The sequence below is a fragment of the Callithrix jacchus genome, chromosome 2 (assembly GCF_049354715.1).
Source record: "Callithrix jacchus isolate 240 chromosome 2, calJac240_pri, whole genome shotgun sequence".
Classification (NCBI taxonomy): Eukaryota; Metazoa; Chordata; class Mammalia; order Primates; family Cebidae; genus Callithrix; species Callithrix jacchus.
The window spans coordinates 49,880,205-49,902,683 of record NC_133503.1 but is presented as its reverse complement, the minus strand read 5'-3'; the positions used below and the strand labels follow the sequence as shown (position 1 = coordinate 49,902,683).

The window sequence follows — 22,479 nt, the reverse complement described above, 5'->3', positions numbered from 1 at the left end:
GCTATGTGACCTGGGTTTAGGAACTGGACTGGGCTGTCCTTCTGAAAGTGGGTAAATAATGTCACCGATCTGATGAGGCTGTTGAGGCACGGAATCTGATCAGGCATATAAAGTGCCCCTGGAAAACCTCAATTTTCTGTTTCTTGACAAAGCTTTGGTGAGTTGTAAGAATTTGCGGGAAAGTGTCCAGAACCGTGAGTCAGGAGCCCTGACTTCTAGCCCGGAAGGGCCACGTGACCTTGGCCAAAGCCCCTACCCCTTCTCAGGTCCGGGGACTGGGAACTGACGAGGTTCTCCCAGCGGGCCCCACGGGCTGGTGACATTCTAAGATTCCATGCGCGAAGGAGCAGGAGGGGTGGAGTGGAGGAGGAAGGCGGGCGCCTCGGATTGGCTCCTGCGCGCCACGTGTCCGGCCCGGAGCCCACGGCTGTCTTCCCTGCCCGCCCCGCGCTGCAGCTGATGCTGGGCTAACGGGCTCCGATCCAGCGAGCGCCGCGTCCTCGAGTCAGTGCGCCCGTGCGTCCGTCCGCGACCCGAGGCCTCCGCCGCGCGGTGAGTGTGCTGAGGTTGGAGAGGGGAGTCGCTCAGGAAACCCCCCTCCCGGGGGCTGCAGGGACATAAGCAATAAATGCACAGTCACCAGATGATCGGTGCCCCCGCCAGGAGCGGGGATGGGAGGGCGCGGTAACCCGAGAGTGTCGCGAACTGGGTGTGTCTGGGGAGCGCAGCAGAGCAAATCTGGAGACGGGGCGGAGGGGGCCCTGGCTGGGGGAGGGGAGGGGACAGGAAGGTGGGGGGAGTCCTGGCGCTGCAGAGGGTCTGGTCGAGGGCAGGGGGCGCTGGAGCTGAGCCAGTGGCTGGTCCTGCTGGCCTTAACTTGGGGGGCTCAAGAGACTTTGAAGGTCCGGGGTTTGGGGCAGCTGGATGCCATTCGAAGGACCCTCAGAGAAGGGTGTGGCTGAGACCCAAGACTGAGAGCAGGAAGCACTGGACCCTCCAGCTGCTTATAAAAACCTGTGTGTGGTGTCTTGGGAGGACGTATGGCCGTCCAAACTTCCGGGCCCCATGGACTCCATCCCCTTTGGGCCATTGCTTGTCTATGAATGGAGTCTCCCAATGGGGTTCCGAGGCCTCCGATGGTGAGGCCGGGGCACTACCCTTCTTTCTGCTTCCCGTAATCGGTCTAGGCCTTCCTAACGTTTGGGGGCTTCAGATGATTCCCCATATACAAGCATGGGGACAAAATACCCCTGAACCAGAATCCCAGCACCTCTTGCAGTGTGACCTTGAGCCGGTGGCTTTCCCTCTCTCATCCTGGATTTCCTCCTCCAAGTCCAGAGTTGAGAAACCCCATCTCTTTCAAAGGAAACAATGGCTTTGAAAATTGATTTATTTGTCAGCTGCAAGAATAACTGCAGGTTTGGGAATCTTGATAGGTTTAGGAAGCCTGGCACAACCCTTGTAGGCCCTACAGGGAGAAGGGACAGGAGGTCCTTTGGGAAAACTAATCTGACTGTGGCTTCCTCCCCCTTTCTTCTTTCCCTAGATTCTAGTGGGTCTTCTCTGACAATTCCAAATTTGGACATATGGCTCCTGGGTTTGTGAAAGGACTCTGGTTTCCCCCCCAAGAGTCCGCCCTTTTCCCTCCATTATTCTTTTCCCCTTGTCCAAAACATGCTTGGAATTGCTCCCACTGACCCAGCCGGGATATCCTGACCTGCTTAGCCCTTTGTGATGAAGTGAATGACCGCCCCAGTTTCAGCCCCTGTGGACCCTGACCTTCTAGCAGGCAGGTCCTGAGCCATGCAGAGCGCACTGGCCTGGGGTCAGTGGCAAGCCCGGTTACTGTCCAGGTGTGCTGGGGCTTCCTGAACAAGCCCTTTTCTCCAGGTCTTTGTGCCCCATCTGGAGCAGAGTCTGCTGAGCTGGCTGCCACTTCCAGGGCAGACATTCTAGGATTCAACTGTTCTAAGATTTAGGATTCTGGGAGTTGGGTGGGGCCGGGTAGGGCTGGAGGCAGAGGCTTTCATCCCCCTCTGCAGCTGTGACAATCACTCATCCATCTTTCTTTGCCTTATCTACCCTTTGTTCCTAAGGCTGCCTTTGCTGAGATACAGAAAATATTTGCAGTTTCTGGATAAGCGCCACAGCTGTTGCTGGGGCAAAATGTAGATGTGAGCGTGCAGAGGAGGGGCAGCAAAGTCCAAAGCCTGGGCTCTTGAGGGGGCCAGGTGGGAGAGACTGCAGTGCTGGGTAGCTGCCAGTGACTGGCACATCTGCACTGCAGCACCCAGAGGGAGCCCTGGGCCGCCAGGATCCAGCCTCAGACCCAGCCCCTGCCCTGCCACTAACCAGCTAGGTTCCCTGGGCACACCTACTACCCCTCTGAGGCTTAGCCCCTTCCTCTCTACAGGGATAGGACATGTACCCAGGACACCCTACTGGTATGAATAAAATGGGTTGGGTCTGAATGATACTTGCTCTACCATTCTAGGATTTTCTGGGGAGGCCCAGTGGAGTCACCAGCCTCACCCCACCCAGCCTCTCCAACATACTTCCTGGGTGGTGCCAAAACACAGGATGTGGTCTCTACCACGATTCCTGAGCATGCAGTACCCCTTCTCTCCTGCCAATAGAGGAGCGGGAGTCGGAGGGGTGTCTTTATGCCTGTAAACTTGCCTTGGAATCCAGCCTCATTCCCTTTCCTCCTGGAGTTGAGAAGCCCCCACAGAGCCTGGCTATGGAGGAGGGACTGTGCATAGGTTCCTTGGACGTCCCACCTATCTGTAAAATGAGGATGAGACTGATACCTTCATGAGGCCATAAGATGGCAGATGTGAAAGTGCTGCTGTTATCTCAAAGGGGTGTGGTGCTTGAGAAGGCAGGCGACCTGAGCTTCAGGTTCCTCTTCTGAAAAACACATGTCCTGGTTCTCCTTAAATAATAACAATAAAATGGTATCCACTTTCTTGAACCCTTGCAACTTGCCAGGCCTTGGCTGGACCCTTGACATGTTAGATACTGTTATTTCGCAGATGTGGACACTCCAGCCCTCAAAAGTTTGAGGAAGAAATAATCATGACAAACACTTATCTAATATAGTGCTTCCTGTGTGCCAGGTCCTCTTCTAAGCACTAGACTTGTCTTAAATTTTTTCATCCTCATCATAACTCCCATGAGGGAGTTGCTATTTTTATCCCACCATTAAAAAAAATTATACATATGAAACAGGCCCAGAGAGGTTCAATACTTGCACAACACCACACAGCTACTAAATATCACCCTCAGGCTTCAGTCTCAGGCAGTCTGGCTCCAGCCTGTATACTGTGAGACACGACTTTGCTGCCTCTCACAAAAATGACCTGAGCTGGGATTCAACCCTAGGCTAGACTAGTCCACTCCTGAGGCAGACAGATGGTCTCCTGAGGCCTTGCCGTGCTCTAGGATCAATGGTTCTGGGTCAGAAAAGGAAAAAACACTGCTCTCTAAGAAACCCGAGTGCCTCAAGCTGGAGGCGTGCCCACGCATAGGGCCAGGGATGGCATTTACCCTGGCTTCATCGGAATCAAGGTGTCTTCCTGCAGGTGAGGGGAGAAGCCATCAAGAAAGGGGAATTAGGGAAGGACCTAGATTTTATAGGCCAGGGGCCTTCAAAGTGGGATGGATACACCCCAGGAAGCACTGAAGATAATCTTTTGGGAGTACAGGAAGAAACTATTGGACTCCTTATTACAGGTACTTTTAATGTCGTATTTCAAAGGTATATTTCTGTTTATCACGGTAAATACTCAATTTTTCTTGGGTTACTGGTTCTGTATAGGATCAAAATATATAGATAGATACGCTGCATACTGCCACATGACATCACAACATCACCAGTTTTGTAGGGCCAGGAGCCTGTCTGTCTCATTTTCTGTTTGACCCCAACTTCTACCAGTGGGCCTAGTTTGTAGGAGGTGCTCAAATGAGTGTTTGTTGAAAAACAAGCCCCTACTTCATGACTGATTTTCTTATGATGCTGCGTAAATGACCTGACCTTTCTAGCTTCTCTGCTGGTTACCGAAAGAGGAGTAAAGCACGGTTTGAAAACCACTAGTAGATGGTTCCATGTGCTGAGGTCACTAAATAAAGCATGAAAGCCACTTAGTCCATTTTACCCCAACCATCTGTTAGAGCCACGCCCTGTGGGAGGGGTGCAGCAAAGAGGCAAATATGGTAATTTTCTAAAAAGGGTAAAATTATGACTCATACAGATACAAAAATGATCATGTGTTGATCTACTTAGTAATCAATGACTGCACCAGTCAGATGTTATAACCAGCTCAAAAGACACCTTTGTATTGAAAGAAATGTGCAATTAGAGACAAAACTGCTTTTTCTACCTGAGACAGTGGGAAATCAGTTGGACCTTTACCAGATAGGGCAAGCAGTATATGTTAGAATTACTTTGTGTTACCATCAATTATCTGCAACTTTCTGAGCTGTAAAGTAGCTCAAAGACAATGAGAGTCTAGAGTCAGACAACCTAGAGGGGTTTCCTTTGAAGTACAGGTATTTTCCCATAATACCTTGGAGGCTAGCAGCCCCTATCTAACAGAGAAATGGTAAATCCACAGTGGTTGACCGAAGCCAGTCAGATCAAGGTGGTTTTGGAGCACTCAAGGGAGAAATACCTTCTGGCTTGGTAGAAAAGGTGGCATTGGGCTCACGCCTATAATCCCAGCACTTTGGGAGGCCGAGGCGGGTGGATCACAAGGTCAAGAGATCAAGACCATCCTGGTCAACAAGGTGAAACCCCGTCTCTACTAAAAATAAAAAAATTAGCTGGGCATGGTGGTGCCCGCCTGTAGTCCCAGCGACTCGGGAGGCTGAGGCAGAAGAATTGCTTGAACCCAGAAGGCGGAAGTTGCGGTGAGCCGAGATCATGCCATTGCACTCCAGTCTGGGTAACAACAGCGAAACTCAGTCTCAAAAAAAAAAAAGAAAAAAGAAAAGGTGGCATTTGAATCCAGCAGATAACAGTGGTTCTCAGCCTCCTTGGCTGCACATTAAAATCACCTAGGAAAGTTTTTAGAAATTACCAAAGCCCAGGCCTCACCCCAGCGGTTGATTCAGCATCTCTAAGGGTTGACCTTAAATCTTCGGTAATTTTGAAAAATTCCCCAGGTTATATTAATTAAGCTAGAATTGAGAAGCGCTGATATAGATTCTAGAAAGCTGGATAAAAAAATTGGTGGAAGGCATTCCTGGTTTAGCAGGGGAGAGAGGGTGAAGAGGAAGGTGGTGATGGCAGAGAAGTCAGGAAGGAGAACCAAGGGCGTTGGCTGCTGAGCTTAGAGGCCCAGTTTGAAGGGACAACACTGGAGACTTGTGCGCAAAGGAGTGCTGTGGCTCAGGCTGTAGGCCCTCAGGCACTCCCCTGAGGCAGAGGTCTGGGTGGGTGGTTTTTTGCACGATTTTTCATATTATTTCTTTTTTCTTAAATTGCCCTCCCAGCACACCTGGTTTCACCTGCTAACACTCAACATCTCCTTTCCCGCAAAAGTGCACTCTGTTCCTCCGCAGCCCAAGCTACCTTTGAGGACAGAAATGCTTGTTCTTATCCTGGCCATATTTTCTTTATATAACAAACATAAAAATGGGACATTGTGGACACGGTGGCTCACGCCTGTAATCCTAGTACTTTGGGAGGCCAAGGTGAGTGAATCACCTGAGGTCAGGAGTTCAAGATCAGCCTGGCCATCATGGTGAAACCCCATCTTAAAAAAAAAAAAAAAAAAAAAAATGGGACATAATAGGGCAAGAGTAAAACATTTGGCAAGTGGTGATATTATTGTCCTGTACCCCAGTGGATTGTCATACCCAGTACCCCACTTTGGAGATCACTGCTCTAATAATGACAGTTGTGGCAACAGAAGTCACCACTTACTAAACATTTAATCTGCACCTGGCCATGCTAAGTATTTTACCTGCCTTCATTGAATCTTCACAAACACCTTACGAGATTGTCATTTCAGAGATGAAGAAACTGAGCCAGAGAAATTCTATAACTTGCCCAAGTTACTGAGCTAGGAATTTTCATTGTCAGGATTTGAACTTGGGCACTGACCACAAAGCCTCCATTCATTCGAATGCCACATTGCCTCCATTGCAAATGTTTGGGCTTATTGTAATAAAAGCCACCATTTCTTGAGCCTTTACTGTGTGCCAAGCACTGTGCTAAGTGTTTTTCACCTGTTATTTCATTTATTTCTCTGTACATATAGATATTTCTATCTGTATTTTGCAGACGTGGGAATTGAGATTCAGTTTAAGTAACTTACTTAAATCACACACTGCTGGGCAACATCTGTGCCTCAGAGCCCATGCCTTCACATGACTTGGACAAAACCCTTTCCCTATCCACATCTCTGTGGTTGGGCAGTGGTGAGCTGTTCCTTCTGGAGTCAGCCTGGAGCTCTCAAAGGGGAAGGAAGGAAACATGATTGATTGCAAGCGAAAGGATTGCAGGCAGAAGAGTTCCAGACCCTAATCCTTCCACACCACCCCCACTTCCTGCTGCCACAGGCTGATCTCAAACTCCTGGCTCCAGGTGATCTTCCCTGCTCGGCCTTCCCAAAGGGTGGCTACAGCAGCACAAAGCCACCCAGGTCACTTTGCCCCTGAGTGGGTTTCAGGAGTGATCAGTCCTGATAAGGCGTAACAGTGAATCTCATCTAGAGCTGAGAGAACTGGGTTTCTGGGAGGAAAGAGGCACAGGTCTATTTACTAGCCTTAAACAGCTGTTTCAACCAAGATGATGAAAGTTGCATACTGGCGGGAGGAGATGGGAAGGAATCCTGTGGCCTGGGAGATAACCCTCCTAGGACTGATACTCTGCTATGAAAATCCTGGGTTGAAATCTCTAAAAGCCTCTCACTCTAGATCCTACCAAAGAGGGAGTGATGTATTGTCCCCATTTTAGAAATGAAGAAATGAAGGTCCAGGGAGGGACCTGTCTTGTCTGATGTTACATAGGGGCAGACTGGGTGCCAGAACCAGAGTCTTTTCTTTTGGACTCTTCCTGGTGTTTCATTGCAGCCAAGACCCACGGTTGTGTGGAGGCTTGTTATGATCGAGGGCTGCTAGGCAGAGATGCTGGCTGCTTCCTGGGCCCTGGCAAGTCACTTTCCCTTTCTGAAATGCCTTTACCCCATCTAGAAAACGAGGGACTTGGAGTCATGGATTATTAAGGGCCCTTCTGGGATTCTGAAACACTGGATGTGAAATATCCAGCCAATTTGGGCAGTATGGTCTGGGTTGCTCTGGGAGGGATCAGAAGCCATCTTAAAGCCAGAGTAAGTGGTGTATTTATGATTAGCTCAGGAGCTTCCCAGAGCCCTCAGAGGAGGAGCTGTGGAATCAGTAGGGAGACTGGCCCTCAGAACTGCAGTCTGAGCATCTAGTTCTGGAAGGAGCTTGCTTTTTACGTATGAACCGTGCACTCACACAAGGCACACAGAAACTGCTGTCAGAGCTGAGAATATTTTTCCAAAGAGTAGCAGGCCCCTCTTGGAGCCATCTCTCCTTGACAAAGGGCACTCCTCCAGATGGGTCTGGGCTGCAGCTAGCAGCTGAAAATTCCAGCAACAAGGCCAAAGGAAGTGCTTCAAGGCTGGAGGTAACAGCTTCAGCCCTCCCTCTGCCTGCGTCTTCTAACTTCCTTGGTCTCATTCAGGCTCTAGTTCTCTGCTAGCCTTAGGCTTCCTTCACTTTCTCCCCCTACCATCCCCCAGGAAACCCAGAGCTGGCCTCCAGCCCTATCCTGGGGTAGATGTGGGCCCCTCCTCCCCCAACATACACTGGAAAGGGGGTACAGTTTCCATTTCCTGGTGAGAGCTGCACAGTTGTACCAAGGGGCCCCTGGTTGCTAGGGAAACAGCAAAGTTTCCTCGAGCTGAGCTGAGCTGAGCTGAGCTGCATTTGCAGGCAGCTCTGTCCTCTGCCTTCCACTCCCAGCCCCATCTGATGACTGTCCTCTGCTGACCGCAGCTTGGGGGACTCATAATTAGCCAGTGGGGACACAGAGACAAACACGACAGAGCCCCTATCCTCAACTTCCCAGCAGCACAATGAATGCTGCTATTTACTAAGAACAAGTCTCATGCCTGGCCTCTTATGTGCTGCCTTTGACATAACTTAGGTCTTACCCTCCAGTGACCCTACAAAGCAGGAAAGGGAAAGCTTCAGTTTTGTGTTTGAGATAACCCTGAACTCAATAATGAGCAATAAGCCCATGGTCACATGGCTAATCAGTGATAAAACAAGCGTTAGAATCCAGGTCTTTGGGTTTCCCCACTGTCATACCAGTAATCCCAAAATGAGGGCAGGATTGTGACCTGAGGTCAGGGACCGGTCTCTTCAAGATCTCCCCTAAATCGTAGAGTAAGTCTGATTGAGTTTGTTGTGTATGCTTTTTTTCTCTCTTTTTTGAGTCAGAGTCTTGCTCTGTTGCCCAGCCTGGGTTGCAGTGGTGCCATCTCTGCTCACTGCAACCTCTGCCTCCCCAGCTCAAGTGATTCTCCTGCCTCAGCCTCCTACATGCAGGGACTACAGGCATACAACATCACGCCTGGCTAGTTTTTATATTTTTTAGTAGAGACAGCATGTTGGCCAGGCTGGTCTCGAACTCCTGGGCCCAGGTGATCCTCCTTGCTTGGTCTCCCAAAGTTCTGGGATTATAGGCATAAGCCACTGCTCCTGGCCTCTGTTATGTTTACTTTTAAAAAGCAATATATAGATATTGTTAAGAGAGATCAAATTGCCCAGACCTGCTTAGAGTGGAAAGTAGTGGTCCTTTGTTTCTCCTCTCCTTGTCTTAAGAAGATTGTTGTTGTTGTTTTCCTAGAAGCTAAGCCTCCAAAGGAAAGAAGATTGTTAAACTTTCATCTATTGCCCTCCTGAGTGCTCATTAGCCAGGTCTCCACCACCTTTCTTCCCCTTCCCAAGTCAGTTACATCTCTTTTTTGCATTTATTTTTAGGTAACATACCTTTGTTCCTTCACTGTAGATCCTGTCTCTTGATACCCTCTGCCCCATTCCTTATCCATTCTTTTGTTGGTTTTTTTTTTTTTTTTTTTTGACACAGAGTCTTACTCTGTCACCAGGCTGGACTGCAGTGGCGAGATCTCAGCTCACTGCAACCTCCTGGGTTCAAGCGATTCTCCTGCCTCAGCCTCCCGAGTAGCTCGGACTACAGGTGCATGCCAACACCCCTGGCTAATTTTTTGTATTTTTAGTAGAGATGGGGTTTGACCGTGTTGACCAGGATGGTCTCTATCTCCTGACCTTGTGATCCCCCCTCCCCAGCCTCTCAAAGTGCTGGGATTACAGGCATGAGTCACCATGCCCAGCCCTTACCATTTTCAATGAGATATGTGTCCTGTTTCCTGTGTGTTCCAGTCTCTTTTTTTCTTTTTTTTGAGACAGGCTGTAGTGCAGTGGTGCAATCTTGGTTCACCACAACCTGGACCTCCTGAGTTCAAGCAATTCTCCCACCTCTGCCTCCAGAGTAGCTGAAACTATAGGCGTGTGCCACCATATCCAGCTAATTTTTTTGTTTTGTTTTGTTTTTTTGAGACGGAGTTTCGCTCTTGTTACCCAGGCTGGAATGCAATGGCACGATCTCGGCTCACCGCAACCTCTGCCCCCTGGGTTCAGGCAATTCTCCTGCCTCAGCCTCCTGAGTAGCTGGGACTACAGGCACGCACCACCGTGCCCTGCTAAGTTTTTGTATTTTTAGTAGAGACGGGGTTTCACCATGTTGACCAGGATGGTCTCGATCTCCTGACCTCGTGATTCACCCGCCTCGGCCTCCCAGAGTGCTGGGATTACAGGCTTGAGCCACCGTGCCCGGCCTGTATTTTTTAATAGAGATTGGGTGGGGGGGCAACACTATATGTTGCCTAGGCTGATCTCGAACTCCTGGGTTCAAATTATCCTCCCACCTTGGCCTCCCAAAGTGCCAGGCTACCATGACCAGCCTGAAAACTCCAGTCTTTACAATGGCCTCAGGCACTGGTCCCAGACGCTACATCCTACCACACCACCCCCGCTCCCTGCTACCACGTCAGCCATACTGAGCTCATGGTGGTTCCTCACTTGCACTGCCCCCTGGTGTGCCCCAGTTGCATTTGTGAGACCCTCTGACCCCTTCACCTGGGACTACATCCTTTGTCACTCTCCTGACCAAGCCTTCTCTTTTCTCTGTAGTTCTTATCTCAGCCTGATGTATGCATTTGTTATTCATTTCCATTACAGCATAAGCTCCAGAGAAACACAGTTAAAGCAATCTCTCATAATTCTGTACGCACAGTGCCCAGAGCAGTGCTTGACTTGAAGTGGGTGCTAAATGAGTCCATATTGACTTGTCCAGGAATGACAGTCCTTCAGATATTGCAGCAGGTGGTTGGAAGCCCTTTGAGTCTTATCTGCAGGCGGTCAAGCTCTGGGTTCTAAAGCCATCCTTGTTGACTTGAAAAGAGGGCATGCATGGTGCAGATGGTATGGACTCTGGGATCTGGAAATGGTTGAATTCAGTTCTGAGCTGTGCGCTCTTGGCTCAAATATTGTGATGTTCCAGCTTCAGTCTTTTTCTTCTATAAAAAAGGAGAATCTGATTTGTGGAAAGCTTTCTATATTAACTGAGTCAGTGCTGAGACAGGTACCCCTTCCTAGTCTGGAGGAGTCAAGGGGTCAGAGGTGGGTTAGTGCTATGCCCACACTCCCTCAGGGTTCCACATCCCTTTCCCACACGGCTGTGAATGTCTGGACACCATCTAGTCTGTCTATTGTCTTCTGAAAAAAACCTGATTGGCTCTGAGCTGGGTCATTGGGTCTGATTTAACCTGAAGGGCTGGAGGCAGCTGGAAAACAGCAGAGGGAGGAAATGCGGGGTAAAGAAAGGGGAGGATTCACGGTGTGGGGAATCTCACATGCTCTTTCTTCCCTACAGTGGATTCTGCTGCAGAACCGGAGACCATGGCCAAACCAGCACAGGTAAGGGGCCTCTCTTTCCTGAAGGTCGCGCTCTGCCTTCTTTGGGCCTGGGATCCTCCTAGAGTCACTAGACCTGCTGCAAAGACCCCTGGTACCTTCAGCTTGAAAGGAGAAAAGGTTCTTAGGCTTTGCTTGCTCCTGTTACAAGTCATGTCTCTTTAGATGCAGGTCACAATAATGTAATATAACTCACAATATCCTAAGCAGAAAAGGATGTGTATTGGCTTACCTGGCAGAGAGGCCCAGGGCTTCAGGTCTGGTTGCATCCAGGAGTTGAAATGATAGTGTCAAGATTCTGCCTCTGTGAGCTGGGCTTCTTCTGGTGGCTTCATTCTTGGGTAGTAGGTTCTTCCTTGCATTGGCACGGTAGCCACCAGCAGCTCCAGGCTTCCATTCTGCTGTCTTGGCAGCCTAGAGGGAAAACAACATAACTCATGCCCCATGATTCCAGGGGAAGTCTCAGGCTTGATTCTCATTGCCTGGGCCTGGGTAACCTGCTCTTTCTTGGAACAAAGTGGTGGAGTTGGTCCCACCTGAACTGTTTTGCCTGAGGAAGGGAAATGGATACTCAACAGGCAAAAAAGCAATAGAGGGGCTTCTCTGCTCAGGATATGGAAATGTTCTCTGCCACATTCAAATGGCATTGAATTTTCTTGGCTTAGGAGACTCTAACCTTGGTCTTTCATGCTGTCTGATTACTCTGCTGGGCAATAGAATGAAAGCACATGAGAACTTTTACTCCCATGTGGCTGAGACTGGGTTCTGGCCATGGTCAGAGCTGGGACTCTGACCTCGACTCTGCTCTGTTGAGGCCAGGTATGGTGTCTCTCACCTATAATCCCAGCACTTTGGGAGGCTGAAGTGGGCAGATCACTTGAGCCCAGGATTCTGAGACCAGCCTGGGCAATATGGTGGAAATCCGTCTCTAAAAAAATACAATGGTGGCATGTACTTGTAGTCCCAGCTGCTTAGGAGGCTAAGCAGCAAGAATCACCTGAGCCCAGGAGACTGAGGCTGCAGTGGGCCGAGATCATGCCACTGCACTCTAGCCTGGGCTACAGGTTGAGTCTCAAAAAACAAAAAAACCCACTCTCCTCTGTTGGAGTTTGCCTGAGAGTGCTGTCTGTTTGCTGGCCTTGGAGAAAGCAATGCAGTCAGTGTGATGATGGGATTGCAGGGAGAGGAAACTCGGGGATCTTGAAGAGAAGGGGATTTGGCCCCATTGTCCCTTACCCCAACCCAGAATTACTGGCCACAGAATGCACAGACAGAAGCTGTCTGTGAGGTCTTTGGGCCTCATGTTCCCCTTATGCAATGGTTAAACTCAGTAATAACAAAACTCCATCCATCGCTGACATCATGACTGCCCCCAGTGAACCTGGGCCTAAAGGATATTCACGGTTTCTAAAGAGCACAGTGTGTTATAGGATATAGGATCACTACCCTCAGAGAAGTCCTAGCTGTGGCCTCCCTCTGAGCCACTTGTACTGTGTGTGACCAGGAGGAGAGAATGTTACTGGTTATGGGCAAAAATCCAAGGAGGAACTTTCGCTGTTCCCCATTTGCTATGCGTAGTGATACTAGAGCTGCTTCCTGAAAGGCATTTGAATTGCAGGATCCTAGATGATCTCAGCGGACCGGCCAGTCCCTGGGAGATGAGAGAGGCCAGGACCTGGGGTGTAGATCTTTGGACCTTCATCCAGTGTTCTTGGGCCTTGCCTTCTGCCTGACGGATCTGTGCTTTCTTGTGGCCATGGACCGGGTGCCAGCAGACCTCCTACAAGCGAGTCCCAGGGTGGCAGGGCCTTAGGGAACCCTCCTCCCACGGGGTGAGTTGGCACCCCCCCATGCACAATGTTCTGGTGGAGCAGTAAAGAAGCTCTGGGGGCACACAGGAGTGCACCCCATCTAGGTTGAGGAGAGAGGGAAAGCTGCCTAGGGAGAGCTACTCAGGGGAAGAACAAGGGGCTGAGTGGTCTAGGTAGGGACAACTGGACAGAGGCTAGAGGGAGAGTGAATGCCGTGTGCTCAAGGGAGTAACAGTAATCTGATACTTGGAGTGCAGTGGTTTGGGGGAGAGATGAGGGTTACAGAAGACAGTAATAGAGAAATGTGAGAAAAGCCTCCCTGCCGTTGAGCTGAAGTTGTTGCTTCTAGTTATTAGCTCGGCTTTCAATTATCAGTTTGAATCCAGGTTTCTCCCAGTACCCCAACACACGCACAAATGTATGCATGCATATGTACATGTGCACACACACAGCAAACTGCTCCCTCTTCTCTGGCCCAGTCATCCCCCAGTTCCTTCCACTGTAGTTATTGTTATTGTGCTGTTCTCCCGATCTCTTCTTTCAGAAGAGGAGAACTTGAGGCCCAAAGACATGAAGAGATAGGGTGGTGTCATGGAAGACCCAGGAGGCATGGCGCTGTGGCCTCCATTTCACATGGACGTTCTGGGTTTGAATGCAATAATGAACATAAAAACATCTTGAGGACAGGGCAGGATAGGCAGGTGCTTGTGCCTGGGACATCTGGGAGCTATGGAGGTGAGTTCTGGGTCAGAACCTGGTCAAGGCAGCTCTCAGCTGGAGTTCTGCACAGGTACCTGTCTCTCTGGGAACATTGCCTCTGCTCCTGAGAGGCCACCAGGACTCCTGCCTCAGCAGCAGCAGCCTGGGTGGGGCCCAGCCCCGCAGAGCCCCAGGGCCCGGCTGCTCACCAGCTGGCCCCACGACCTACTGAATATTTCAGGGTGGAAAGTCCCTTCTTTGCTCTCCCCTGTCTTGATCATGGGTTCCTGCAGCCAGGAACCTGTCTGCCAGAGGTGCAACAGGCAGTCAGGGTGGGGTGGGTGAAAAGCCCATGCGGTTATACAGGTGGCACTTAGAAATGCAGAATTTGGCTGGGCACAGTGGCTCACGCCTATAATCCCAGCACTTTGGGAGGCCGAGGTGGGTGGATCACCTGAGGTCAGAAGTTCAAGACCAGTCTGGCCAACATGGTGCAACCTGTCTCTATAAAAAAATAAATAAATAAATAATAAGAAGAAAAAAAAAAGAGATGCAGAATTCACAAAGTTGGTGTGAGAATGGCTCACAGTGGGAAGCTTGGGCCTTGATGATTTGAATGTCTCTGTGTCTTGGATGTCTCTGTGTCTCCAAATATGACCAGGGCTAAGCCCCCACCTTTGCTTCTAGTGGCTATGATCCTGTGGGGTCCCAGAACAACTACTCTAGTAGGCCATCACTTGGAAGATCATATTAGTCCTGTGCAGAGAACTGTGCAGAGTCTGAGCTTGCTGCTCGAGAAGCTTGTCTCTAAGCGAGCGTTTTGATCAAGCCTTGTGTAGGTCGTTAGGCAGCCTTCCCCCAGTATGGACTTCAGCCTTCCCCAGACACTGCTGTGACCACCCACACTGTATGAGGGGGAGCAGTGTGGAGGGGGAGGAGCGGCAGTCAGAAAGGGGAGCTGCATGCTGCCTCATCCCCCGCCCTTCATCCTGGAGACATGCTTCCCTCTTCTCCACATACCCTCCCTGGCAGCTTACAATCCCATGCCCTTACCGACTTTGGGCATCTGACTGTGAGCTCTGAAGAATCTGGACTTAGACTATATCTTAGTGCTTGTCCCACCAACACACCCCCACCCCAGCAGACAAGTTAAAATATCTTCTAGATCCCAAATATCAACCAGACTTGGAACCATATGAAATCTGCTGCTATTTGACTGTTTTTAATCTATCTACAAGGCAAGTCACGTGGCGCAGCCTAGTAAAGAATGCCAAATACTAGGGACGGGGTTGTGAGTGGCCAGCTGTGTTTAATGGATAAAGAAAACAACGCCAGCGTGCTAGAGCCGTGCCTTACTCAGGTCCTGGCTGAGGTGTTGTGCCCAGGCCAGTCCAGCAGGGCTAGAGCTGCCCTTGCCAGCATTACAAGAGTCTAAATTGTTTCTCCCTATCATCTTTTCTAGCCTCATCTCTTTGCCTAGCCCCCTTCTAGTGGATGATTTTAGTGACACCGAGCATCTGCCCTGAGCACTGAGACTCTGGGGCGGGGCTTTCCCGAATGCCCTTTGCTTCCCTCCAGACCTTCGCCATGTATCTCCTCTGTGTGATGCCTTCTTCCTCTTCACCTTTCCCCTCTTTCCTCTAAGTCCTTGGAGCCAGCTGTTGCTCATCGTTTAGGACTTATCTTAGACATCACCTCCAGAAAGCCTTCTCTGGTCTGCTTGGAATAAATTCACAGTCACTCATCCATCCATTTATGAAACAATATTCAGTGAGTGCTTGATTTCTCCAGGCCCTGTGCTTGGTGCTAGAATTGCATCAGTGAGCAAGACGGACATGGTCCCTGCCCTCCCAGAGCTTCTAGAGGAAATATCTCCTGGCTCCCTGCTGCCCTTAGCATCATATCCACCACACTGCATTGTTGTTGGAGTTGTCATGTATTTCTCTAACAGATTCTGAGTTCTTAGTGGTCCCTGGTCCTAAGCATCTACTTAGTAGATTCTCAGTAAGTTTTGTTTGATTGAATGAATGGTAGGTAGGCTGGCCCTAGCTACCCTGGAAGAGTGAGTATCTGAGTGTGAGAAGCACTTAGGATGCCATGGATTGGACTGCATTGCTGCCTGTGTAGGGCCTTGAACGTAGGGTTGAAATGGCATAGAGGCAAACAGTGCAGGGCAGTGTTTGAATTCAACTCAAATGCTTGAATATTCAGGGAGGGCCAGACGGCCTTGTTGACCGGGAGGAAGCACTGGGCTGTGTGGTGGTTGTCCCTTCTTATCTCCAGCCCCCCCTCAGATGGAACCTGAGGGGAAGGGAGAGAGCCTGGGATTCCCTTCCAAGCTGGGCCTCTGACTTGCCCTGTGGTCTTGACATGTCACCTGCCCTCTCTGTTCTGGGTCTTCTGGGACACAGGTGGTAATATTAAGACCAACCATCCTCATTTAGGTCTCAGCTTGTGGTTCTCAAAGTATTTCCCTCTCTTATTCCAAGTGAGCCGTGGGAAGGACATCCTATGACTGAAGTGGATTGGAGGCTGGTGTTACTGTGGATTAGGACAGGTTGGTCCAGACAGGTGGAAGGACAAACAGCCATGACTCATGGCAACAGGATAGCTGCAGAGGGCCAGGACAGACCCTGGAGGACCTGACCCTGGTGGCACCTCTCAAAGCTTAATATTTCTACTCTGGTCCCAGGAGGCCCTGGCGCTGGAGACACACTGCTAGGGATGTAGTGCCAGGAGGTCTCCCTTCACCGCTTCCCTTCCGCATCCTCCATCTCAGAGCTCGGGCCATCACAGGTGTCTCTATTCCCTCATTCAGCCCAGTCACAGTTACTTCCAGCCTCTGTGCCAAGTCTGTGCTAGAGCTGGGGCTCCACGATTCTTCTTAAGCAGAATGATTTGTCCTATTCATGACAGTTGCTGTTCTCCATGGACTCAAGAACCGAGTGAGAAGCTGAACTAAAAGGTCTTTGAGAATCCTTGCAAAGCAATTATTCTGAGCCTCTGAGCCTCTGGGCCTTCTTGTTTCTCTTTCTCTTTTTTTTTTTTTTTTTGAGGCATAGTCAGTCTTGTGTCTCCCAGGCTGGAGTGCTTTGGTGCAATCTTGGCTCACTACAACCTCTGCCTCCCAGGTTCAAGCGATTCTCCTGCCTCAGCCTCCTGAGTAGCTGGGATTACAGGTGCCTGCCACCATGCCTGGCTAATTTTTGTATTTTTAGTAGAAAAATATGTTGGCCAGGCTAGTCTCGAACTCCCGACCCCAAGTGATCCTCCTCCCGCCTCTGCCTCCCAAAGTGCTAGAGCCTCCCAAAGTGGCTTGAGCCGCTACGCATGGCCACCTCTTGTTTCTTCATCCATCCCAGAAGCTAATATTGTCATCCATACTTTTTTGATATTGCTCAGCTAAAGGTATCCAGAAAGAAAGAGGAAAGGATTTAGAAGTGAAATTCTTGGAGGACAGTTTAGAAGTTGTTCCTTGTTCTTGTTCATTTATTCATGTGACAAATACTTGAGTGCCTCCTCTGGTCAGTTTCTGTGCCGTGGGCAGAACGGATCTGATATCTGCTCTCAGAGGTTTCTGGATCAAACTGCCTGCCAGGGTGGAGAAGGCAGCAGGAATTTCTCAGGCTCCGGCCCTGAGGTCTGAAGTAAGGCCAAGGGGAGCACTGGCAGTAAAGCCCCCATCCTGTGCTCACTGAGCTCCTTGCAAGGTTCTGTGCTCTGGGTATTCAGCATGCGTTACTCTTTACGTCTCTCCCCAGGGGTGTGATCGGGTTGCAGGGGATTCCCAGGTGGCAGAAAAGGGCTGTGTTCCTTTCTGGTCAGCACTTTAAATAGTAACTGCACACCCACGCATGCATACCTCAGAGGAGCCAGCCTCTGCAGGCAGAGACCAGAGCCTCCAGAGGCCTGGCCGGGGTCCTGCAGTGCAGACACTGGGAGGTGGAGACGGGAGACAGTCCAGGGCTCTCTCTGCTCCACCTCTCACTCCTTGAAGGCAAGTTCTATGTGGGCCACCCTCAATTCCCTCTTCTTTGGAGTCTTTTTTGATTTCCCGCAGCTGGATCAGCCTCTGCTGTTTCCCCACATTACCTTATTTTTGTCTTAGTGTATTTATTACGAGCTTTATAGTAATTGATGTGCTTGTCTCTCTCTGCCCCTGGGCCAGGAGCTCGTGAAAGACAAGAATTGGGTCCCTTTCTCGCCAGTTCCTCAGCCATTAGCGTAGGGCCTAGCACAGATTGAGTGCCTTGTCACTGTGCTGTGTGTTCAGTGACAGGCTCTAGCATCCTCCACTCTCCCAGCTATCAGCTGCTCTCCCAGACCCCCCACTTCTCAGTGCCGTGTAGCTGACCCATATCTGACTTCTCTGTGAACCAGTCCCATTGTGTATTCAGGTCCAGGTTCGATGTCTAAGATACTCTGACTCTCTGCCACTTCTCTCCTTCCCCTCAGAGACCAAGCCAGCTTGTCCTCAGATGCCAGTTCACAACACAATTTACTAGACCCAGAGGGGCAGCATCTGGTCTTGGCATTGAACTGAGAGTGGCTCTGGGCCCCCTGAGCCCAGGACCCCACCTTCAGTAGCTGGCCCCTGCGAGGTTCCTGGAGCTGGAGAGCAGAGAGGGACAGGGAGAAGGTCTGGGTTCTGTGCAACCTCCCATAAGTGGCTCTTCTTCAGGCTTGGCTTCCTGGTCTGTGTGATAGAAATAATCTTAAGAGCTTCTGCAAATGGCTAAACTAATCACATTCGCAGAGATGAAAGTGTAAACTCTAAAATGCCGTGAAAATACCAGGGGCTGGCTGGGTGCCCTTGCTCATGCCTGTAATCCCAGCACTTTGGGAGGCCAAGGTGGGAGGATCGTTTGAGGGCCAGGCATTCAAAATTAGCCAGGGCAACAGAGTGAGAACCCATCTCTTAAGATAGATAGATGGATGATAGATAGATAGATAGATAGATAGATAGATAGATAGATAGATAGATAGACAGACAGAGAGAGATATAGAAGGGTGTGTGTGGGTGTGTGTATGACTCTTGATACTCTTGCAGGGATCATTTTCATCTCCTACATTCAGTCAGGCTTTCTTTACCCTCTCCTGGATGCTTTGGAAAGTGGTACAGGCCTGTGAGCTTTGGCCAAGCCACCATCCCTTGGGGAAGTGGCACTGTCCTTTGGGCAGGTTGCAGCAGGTGGTATGGGGGAGTCATCCATACTCCTACCCAAGGTGTATGTGGCTAGCACTCGGTTTTGCAGGGGAAAGAGCTCAGTCTGGACCAGGGTAGGCATCTGACCGAAGGTTGAGGCTGGGAGCTGGGTCTCAGTGGAGAGCTGGCAGCCTCACCGTCTACTTTTCTCTTCACAGGGTGCCAAGTACCGGGGCTCCATCCATGACTTCCCAGGCTTTGACCCCAACCAGGATGCCGAGGCTCTGTACACCGCCATGAAGGGCTTTGGTGGGTGCCAGGCTTCTCGTGAGCTTGGGGGTTATCCTCCAAATGTAGACCCAGCCCAGAACCTTTCTGGTGGTAGTGGTAGGGTCTGTGAAATGGTGAAGTGCACTTATTCATTTTTTGGTCTCCACTTTTTATTAATTTTCATGATGTTATAATAAAATGTTTCCGACAAAAAGGTATAAAGAGTAACAGAAATTTCACCCACGGATTTACCACCCAACTGAAGAACTAGTGCTTCGTTAGTATAGTGGAAGTTTCCTTGGTAGATCCCCCTCCTAATAACGCCACTGCCTTTGATCAGAGGCAGCCACAGTCTGAAGGTCTCGTGGTGGAAAGAACCCTGTACTGGGTGTTAGGAGACCTGGGTTTTCTTAGCCAGTTTCATTGTGAAACCTTGGACAAGTTCTTGCCCTCTCTGGGCCTATTTCCCTGATTTGTGCAGTGAGAAGCTAGATTAGGGGCCTTCTGAGCTTAGATATTGTATGTGCTATGTCCTCTTTCAGTGGTGACTTAATAAGTCCCCACTGACCCTCTGCCCTGACACCAGCACCTGATGAGCAGAAGGCTCATGCTGAGTCCTGCAGGGAGCTATGAGGCCTGTGTCCAGGGAAGGAAGCAGCCCTGGTGGGCTTCCTGGAGGCAGGGTAGGTAGGATGATGATTGCCCTCTCCTATTCCAGGCAGTGACAAGGAGGCAATACTGGACATAATCACCTCCCGGAGCAACAGGCAGAGGCAGGAGGTCTGTCAGAGCTACAAGTCCCTCTACGGCAAGGTAACCATGGCAACTGGAGGGCCCATGGGGTGGGGGTGGGCGGGGGAGTGGGAGAATGATTTTATTGACCTGTGTGTGCTCATTCAGGTTCTTTCCTGGATCTCGCACTCCAGGTGAGCCTCTGGGCTGGCACCTTACCCTGCTCTTTTTCTTCTCATCCATTGGGTGTCTTTCAGCCTTTAATACACTTTCAGCACCTGCTGTGTGCTAGGCTCATGCTAGGTGTTATGGCTGCACTAGTGAATAAGATATATGAGGTGTCAACTCTGTGGAATGCCAGATAGTGAGAGGGACACACAGTAAACGAGGAAACACAGTGGTGGGGAAGCGGCACAGCGCTGTGGACTTGACCCTGAACAGTTGTTTGCTAGCAGCATGACTCGCAGTAAGACACCTGCTGTCTCTGAGCCTGTCTCGCAGGGTTGCTGATAGTATATACCTCCAAGGGTGGTAATTTAATGAGATTACTTAGCCCAGCACCCGCCAGAGTTAAGTGCTCATTAAGTGTAACCCTTACCATTGTAACTACTCTTCCCCTTTCCTCTTCTATCTCCTCTTTCTCCCCACCCCCCAGGACCTCATTGATAATTTGAAGTATGAATTGACCGGCAAGTTTGAACGGCTGATTGTGGGCCTGATGAGGCCACCTGCCTATTGTGATGCCAAGGAAATTAAAGATGCCATCTCGGTAAGAAGTGAGGGTGTATGTGTGTGTTGGGGTGGGGACGTGGTTAATGGGAAGAATCTGGGCTCTTCCAAAAGCAACTGGTGAACCCCATACCCACCCTGCTTCAAAGACACATCTAAATTTATCCCAGAGGAGCATCTCAATCTTCAGACAGCCAGAGGCAGACAGATGCCAGCATGATGCAGACCCCATGAAAGGGGCCCTTGGCACAGACCCCTTTACCAGGAGTTTGCAGTCCAAGGAAGCAGGTTCTAGGGACATGGAGACAAATTGTGTCTAACACTCCTAAGGCCAAGGGCACACTAAAGGTTATCAGCATGACCCTGGGCCAACAGTTGTTTGAGAAGGCGTCTTTCAGGATAATAGGATCAAGTTAAGACCCAAAGCCCAGAGAGGATTTGGTGGATACAAGGTCATCGACACTCCTTGTGAATGCCTTGACATTCTTTGTAAATGGGGATAAAAATGGCAGGAGAAGTTGTGGACCTGTGTTTAGAGTATAAGGAGTAGCTCAGCCTGGTTGGGGTAGAGGTAGAGAATTGCCCTCTAGGAAGAGGAGAGACACAGCCCTTTAACTGTATCTAGCACTCCGTCTCCTATGAGCTATTAAGCATGAATTCACTTTACAAACTGACGCACTTAGCAATGTGAGAGGGTATTATCTTCTTAATCTCCCTGTGAATTTGGCACAGCAACTAATATCATCTTCATTTTACAGATGAGAAAACTGAGGCCCAAAAAGATAGTTTCTGAAGAGAATTCACAAAGCAGATTCACAAAGCTGGGAGAGGCAGAACTAAAACCTATGCATATTAGTCCGTTCTCACATTGCTATAAAGAAACACCTGAGAGTGGGTAATTTATAAAGAAAAGAGGCTTAATTGGCTCATGGTTCTACAGGCTGAACAGGAAGCTCCGTGGCCTCTGCTTCAGGGGAGGCCTCTGGAAGCTTCCAATCTTGCCAAAAGGCCAAGAGGGTATAAGCATCTCACATCTCGGGGGCAGGAGCAAGGGGGGAGGTGGGGAGGGGCTGCATACTTTTAAACAACCAGATCTCACAAGAACTTACCATTGTGAGGACAATACCAAGGGGATGGTGCTAACTATTCATGAGAAACCGCCCCCACAATCCAATCACCTCCCACCAGGCCCCACTTCCAACATTCAGGTCTACAGTTGGACATGAGATTTAGTGGGGACACACATCCAAACCTTATGACCATGTCTTATGAGTCTGAAGGCAGCAATTCCCAATCAATGCCAAAGAGCTGGGTAGGAGCCTCCTCAGTGCTGGGGTGTCACAGCTCTGGCCACTCCCAGATCCCAGCCTGGGTCCAGTGGCCTCCCATTCCTGCCCTTAACTCATACGCTCCTTTTCTTCTCCCAGGGCATTGGCACCGATGAGAAGTGCCTCATTGAGATCTTGGCTTCCCGGACCAATGAGCAGATGCACCAGCTGGTGGCAGCATACAAAGATGGTGAGATGGGCAGGAGGGGCCACTTAGGATCTTCAGATACAGAATGAGTTTGATTGCAAGAGTGGGGACTAAGATTCTAGCCGTCTACCTTCTCTCCTCCTTTCCTCTGATCCATTTGTTCACCCATTCATCTATCCAATAAGTACTTGCTCTGTGCTGGGTGATGTTCTAGGTCCTCAGGATATGGTGGTGGATAAAACCAAAGGGGTCTCTCTCTCTTAGACCAGTGAGATAATGAAGGAGACAGACAATAAACAGGTAAACAGCTAAACACAATGATGTATTTTAGCTAAGTGTTATGAGGGAAACAAACAGGGTAACAAGTAACAAACTTTCACCAGGGAGGTCTTGAGAGGAAATAAGGAACCCGTTGTATAAAGAATAGAGAGAAGATCCTTCCAACAGAGGGCACTGCCAGTACAAAGGCCCTAAAGCAGAAATGAGCCTGGTAGTCAGTACAAGACTAGATAGGTAGAGCACAGGGCAGGATCACACAGGGCCTGCAGGCCAAGAGAAGATGGTGTTTTATTCTGAGTCTAA

At 49.9% G+C, this 22,479-nt stretch overlaps 1 protein-coding gene across 2 annotated transcripts in view; it reads left to right on the top strand.

Moving 5' to 3' along the window:
- The first annotated feature begins 429 nt into the window (after positions 1–429).
- The window catches only part of ANXA6 (annexin A6), a 60,323-nt gene continuing 38,273 nt past the window's right edge, over positions 430–22,479 (top strand). For both annotated transcript variants that reach the window (XM_035288788.3, XM_035288783.3), the window contains exons 1-6: positions 430–552; positions 10,994–11,037; positions 18,909–18,999; positions 19,679–19,773; positions 20,348–20,461; positions 21,849–21,939. In XM_035288788.3, the coding sequence (XP_035144679.1) occupies positions 11,020–11,037; positions 18,909–18,999; positions 19,679–19,773; positions 20,348–20,461; positions 21,849–21,939 (409 nt within the window). In that variant the 5' untranslated portion in view covers positions 430–552; positions 10,994–11,019. The remainder of the gene's footprint in view (positions 553–10,993; positions 11,038–18,908; positions 19,000–19,678; positions 19,774–20,347; positions 20,462–21,848; positions 21,940–22,479) is intronic.